This window comes from Pteropus alecto, unplaced genomic scaffold, assembly GCF_000325575.1.
Source record: "Pteropus alecto unplaced genomic scaffold, ASM32557v1 scaffold920, whole genome shotgun sequence".
NCBI lineage: Eukaryota > Metazoa > Chordata > Mammalia > Chiroptera > Pteropodidae > Pteropus > Pteropus alecto.
The window spans coordinates 265,759-271,223 of record NW_006429596.1 but is presented as its reverse complement, the minus strand read 5'-3'; the positions used below and the strand labels follow the sequence as shown (position 1 = coordinate 271,223).

Genomic DNA, 5,465 nt, shown 5'->3' with positions numbered 1-5,465 from the left:
AAAAAAAAAAAAAAAATTAAGTTTTATACAAAACGTGGGTAGGGGGAAAGGAAGGAGGTGGGGAAGAGACTAGGGCTGCCCTCACCTCCAGGGCACGGGATTTAAGGCAGCAAAAGAAGCATGGGGGGGGTGGGGGAACACGGTCCCCTGCCCACATCCCTCAGGAATCTCGATGCTCCAGAGAGAGCTGGGCTGTGGCGTGCTGGAGGTCAGAGCTCACCCTCCTCGGGGTGAGGGGCCCCCCGGCCTCCCCGGGCCCCTCCCCACGCACCTTCTTGTCCTCGCCCTCATCCTCGAGGCCCCCAGTGGGGCCCCCACCCCCCTCCAAGCGACAGTCTTCACTCCAGCGTCGTTTAAAGCGAAGCTTGAGGGGCATGCACTGGGCGGCCCCAGGTGCCTCGCCAGGCTCAGGTTTGGGGGGTGCAGGGGGTGCACGAGGCGTCTTAAACACCTCTCCATCTTCCTCATCCTCATCGCTGATGTCAGTCACCTCCACCTCCTCCGACTCTCCTTCTGAGATAGGCTCCACCTTGATCTGTGGCGGCGGCGGGGGGGCCAGTGCCCCTGCCCCCTCAGCCAGCCCACCTGTGCTGCTGCCACCACTGCCAACGCCAATGCCACTGCTCTTGTCGCTGCCCGCTGGAGCCTTCTCCCCGGCTGCCCGCTGCCGGCGTCCCAGTGGGGGCGGCTGGAGCTTAAACTTGAATGGGGAAGAAGAAGAGGAAGAGGAGGACGAGGCCGAGGAGGGGACCGGCGGGGTCTCAGGTGCCATGGGCGGCAGCGGGCACTTGTCAGGGCGCTGGGGCTGGGGCACCACCAGCCCAGGGTAGTGCAGGAAGGCGCGGGGGCTGAGGTGGTAGTTGTAGACGCTTTGGGTGTGGGCCTGAAGGTACCGTTTCATGTCCTCAGGGCTGAAGGAGAAGTGGGAGCCTCCCCCCGAGCCACTAGGGCCCCCACCTCCACTGGGGTACATAGGGCTCAGCGTGGGCGAGGGCGTGTAGGCCAGGTGGGTGGGCGTCATGGGCAGAGCTGGTGAGAGCTGAGGGGGTAGCAGGGAGCCAGGCCCGGCCAGAGGCGACACAGGGAAGGGGCTCAGGGGCTCAGGGCCACCCCGGGGCCGGGGGTAGACACGGAAGACGCCAGGGTCGTGGGGCAGGCGAGCCAGCGGGGGCCCTCGGAAGGCACCCAGCTCCGGAGGGCCCGGTGGTCGGGCCCTAAGGTCCTCTCCCAGTGGCTCCTCCAGCTCTGAAGTGCCATCGCTACAGTCACTGACCGAGCCTCGGCCCAGGCGTCGGGCCACCACAGCCGAGAAGAGGGAAGATGAGGACGAAGAGCAGGCCGGAGGTGAGCGGGGGTCCTCGGTGGGGGACAGCACCTCGGAGGGTGTTGAAGGAGGGAAACGGAAGTGGCTGCCACCCGACGGCACTGGAGGGGCGCTCTGGGGCACCGCACCCCCTGGCAAGAGAGGGGAAATGTGGTCTCAAGGCCCTTGGCCCAGCCTGGACATACAGACACACCCTCTCCTCCCTCTGAGGCCATGCTTGCCAGCCCTGGTACTCACCAGCCAAGCCCACATCGATGAAGGGGTAATTAACCAGCACCAGTTTGTTGAAGTTGAACTTGTAGGTGAACCGTTTCCCCTTGGTCTTGTGCAGAATGCGTTTGTTGTAATAATAGCTGTGGGAGTAGGCAGAGACGCCATCAGATGGTCAGTCACACAGGACCCAGTCCGAACCCCATACCATGACATTCATTAGATGCTGCTCATAAAAGAAGACCAAGAGCAGTCAAGTGCACAAAGGGTGGGGACCAGCTCTCCCCTAGTCTGGAGCCAGACTAGAGGCCACACCCATGGCTGTATTCTCTCCTCAGGACACCTCTGTGTGACAAATGGGCTCGGAGAAGGGTTACGACTTGCCCAAGGTCACACAGCTACAATTTAGAAAAGCCAGGAGTCAAACCCAAAACCTATTCCCATGGGTCAGGGGCTCCCCAACTGGTGTGGGCTGTTCACATCTGCCCAGGGGCTCTGCCCTCCTCACCGCAGGGCCCGGCTCAGCTTGTCGTAATTCATCTGGGGCTTGCACTTGCGGACACCCCAAAGCCGGGCCACCTCATCAGGGTCCTTGATGACGAATTCCCCGTAGTCCCCCTGCCAGGCGATGACACCCTGGTACTCCTCCTTCCGCAGCAGCTCCAGGATGAAGTGCCACAGCTGGATCTGCCTCGAGCCAGGGGACGACTCCGGCTTGTAGGCCCAATCCGGGAAGGCGAACCCTGGGGACAGAGGCAGGGGAGTGGCCTCGGGTCAGGGCGCCTAGTCCCAGGCTCTGGGACTAGGGTCCACCTCCTACCCCAACTTCAACATGGGGAACTCCGTCTCCCCTAAGCAAAGTCGGGACCTGGGTTAGAGGGAGACAGTGTGTATCTGTCTGTGTGTGAGGGGGCTAGATGGGAGCTGGGGGGAGGGGAAGCTGGAGCCTGCTCCAGCGACACCGGGAGAAACAGGAAACCGTCGGCGGCGGGTCCCGGGGCCAGTGCCAGGGGGCCAGGCACCAAGCCAGGCCGGCGGGCAGGGCTGCCAGCGGGGGAGGGGCAGGAAGGGGCACACGTGGCCAGAGAGTTGGGGCAAGGTCCCCCCAGCCCCCCCACTCTCATTCAGGGTCAGTCATACCACCCCCTAACCCCCACCAGCTACTCTGGTTCCCTCCTAGGAACATATACTGTCTCCCTCCCAAGGACTACCAGAGCCCATACTCCCACCCCAGGACCCGAGAGGATTTTTTTTTCTTAAAAGGACCAGGAGGGGTGGGGTGGCTGGTTGTGGATGAGGTCAGCGCTTGCACACACAGAGGCTTCTGTCTTCCCTGGAGAGTGAAACCCAGACTGTCTGAGAGAGGCCCCCCCCCAAGCCCAGACCCTCTGTGCTGCACTGCCCTCCCCAGACCTGGGCACAGGGGCCCAACCTGTCTGGAGGGCCCCAGCCCGGGCCCTGAGATTGAACAAGCACCACTGGTACCCGTTCCCCCTTCTGCCTTCTCATCCTCGGCTTCTTCCCTGCCCACCTGCCTACCCGCCCCCAACATTAACCTTGGGTAGAGGTTGGTGGTGGGCTGGCTGGTCCCTGGAGGGGGTGGGCAGCCTAGGGGGAGGAGATGGGGGGGCTGCGGTTGTTGTCATTTCCCAAACCCCCGGGTAATCAGGGACCATCAATAATTCAGCACTAGGCAGCCGGTAATGGAGGGGGTGGGAGGAGGGAAGTGGAGGAAGGGAAAAGGAGAGAGGAGGCAGAGCAGGGGCCCTAGTGCCACTAAAGGGAGAAAGCCAAGGTGGACAGCTACAGATGGGCGGGGTCCCAAGTCCCAGTCAGGCTGCCTGGGCTGGCCACCCTGCCCTGGCCCTGGCTCAAGCCCCAGCTCTAGCAGGTACCAACCAAACCCTGGGGCAAAGCCGGGCCTCCCCCAAAGGCTCCACCCTAGTCTGGAATCCAACAGGGGATCCTTCCTTTTGGGGACACAGGATCAGCAGTTCCTGCTCCCACAGGGACCACACCCTCTAAACCCACAGCCAACTCTCTCCCCTAGAGACCCAGCTCCCCGATCCCTGGGCCTCGGGTAGACAGGGATGGCCAGCATTCCCCCAGCAGGCCCACCGAGTCGCTGCCCCATTCAGAAATCTTAGTCTCAAACCAGCCCCTCAGGGCTCCAGGGATATGACCTCCAACCTGCACCAGCAGCCCCTGCTCCATTCAGAAGTGACAGCCCCTGACAATGTCTTCCATGGACCCCAGCATCCACAGCCCCATCCTTCTCTTGGGAATCCAGGTGTTCACCCCTTTGTCCTCACCCTGCCAGAGAACCCAGGCCCCAGAGGCCCTTGGGAACCCAAGTGACCAAACTACTGGCTCCATGAACCCTCTGACCCTATCCAAAAAGCTCCTGGCCCTGTCAGGGCACCAAGCTCCATGCTCTCCCACCTAAACCCCAATCTGGCTCTCAGATCCAGGAGGGGAGGGCCAAAACCCCTGAGACATCAGTCTGGGGTTGGAAAGTATACTGACTTCCACCCTCCCCCCAAAATTAAAGCCACCCTTCCCAGCCCACCCGCCCCAGCCTCCTTGTCCCGGTAACCAGGCAACGTGTGTGCAGCGACAGTCCTGGGAGCGGGGGAGCAGGAGGCTAAAAATAAACTTTGCAGAAGAGAAGGAGTGAGAGAGACTACATGCAACACAAAGGGAACTGGGAAGGGAGGTAGGGGGCTCTGGAAAGGCCTCGAGCTGCATGTCAGAGGCTGTCCCAAGCCCCCTTGTGAAGCTCTCTTCCTGGGTAAACCCCTTCTGGGGCCAGGACCCTGGTTCCAGCTCCTGGCAGGGACCCACCCCACTGCCAGGCCCACCCTTATGCCGGCTTTCCTCATCGGACATGGCATACATGAGGGCCTGTTCTAGGCTTTGGGGGGAGAAGGAAGAAGGGGGGGGGTGACGTCAGGGTATCTCAATGGGGCTCTGTTCCCCAGGCCTTGGAACCAGGAGCCAGGCACAGGCACGGGCAAGGGGAGCATGTGTGAGTATGTGCTGTGTCTGGGTCCACGTGCTTAAATCAAGGAACCACAGGCCTGCACCAAGAAAGCTTGGGGGTGGCAGGACCTCTGGAGCATGGGGGGACAGTGAGGCAGGGAGAAAACAGCTGACACTGAGAAGGGTTCAGGACACTGCAAAACAGGGTGGAGAAGGGGCAGCAGACAGACAGGAAGGGCTGGGACTGCGAGGTCCCAGAAGGCACACCTGGGTCCCAGAGGTACGGTAGAGATTCTTCCTGACAGACTGTGGAGACCTGGGGGAGCAGACCGCCTGGATGCCCCCCAAGTTCATCTGACTGCCCAAAGTTTTTTAAAGAGACTACGGGGGTCGGAAGGGAGGGTGGTGGTAGAGGAAGAGCACGCCGGCCTCCTGGGGGGCCCCACCACTTCCCCCACTCCAGGCAGCCCTCGGTGGCGCCAGAGCTGGGAAGAAAACAGGAAGTGGGAAACAGCGGCGGCAGAGGACAGAAGGGCCGGGATGGAGAATAGGATGGAGGGGCGCACAGCGACCGGCCAGCAGTGAGACAGACCGACGCACTGACCGAACGATCGGAGGCCATCTCAGGCCCCCGCCCCTTCCCTCAGCCGGAGAACCCACATGCAGCTCGGCCCCAAGACAGGGTTGGGGGAGCGGCCCAGCCGGTCCCACCAGGCGAAGGCCCGTAGCAGGGAGGGAAGACGAGGCGGGGTTGTCTGAGCGCCCGGGCCCCCTCCTCAGGCGAGGGGAGGCTTCTGCTGCCCCCAAGGCCCGGCGGCCCTGGAACCCGTGGGAGCCGGAGAGTATGTGGGTCGCACGTGACTGACCCTACAGCACTCTGCACCCAGGCCTCAGCCCCCCTCCTCGGCCCCGATCCCCAGGCGCGGGAGCCCGGCTTCGAGCCCTTTAA

General features: G+C 62.6%; 1 protein-coding gene across 1 annotated transcript in view; it reads right to left on the bottom strand.

The window, feature by feature from the left end:
- Window positions 1-6: 6 nt before the first annotated feature.
- Window positions 7-5,465, bottom strand: part of ERF (ETS2 repressor factor) — a 6,791-nt gene continuing 1,332 nt past the window's right edge. Inside the window, exons 2-4 of the mRNA XM_006903861.2 lie at window positions 2,043-2,277; window positions 1,562-1,677; window positions 7-1,455 (exon numbers count right to left, since the gene is read on the bottom strand). Coding sequence (XP_006903923.1) covers window positions 161-1,455; window positions 1,562-1,677; window positions 2,043-2,277 — 1,646 coding nt within the window. The 3' untranslated portion in view covers window positions 7-160. The remainder of the gene's footprint in view (window positions 1,456-1,561; window positions 1,678-2,042; window positions 2,278-5,465) is intronic.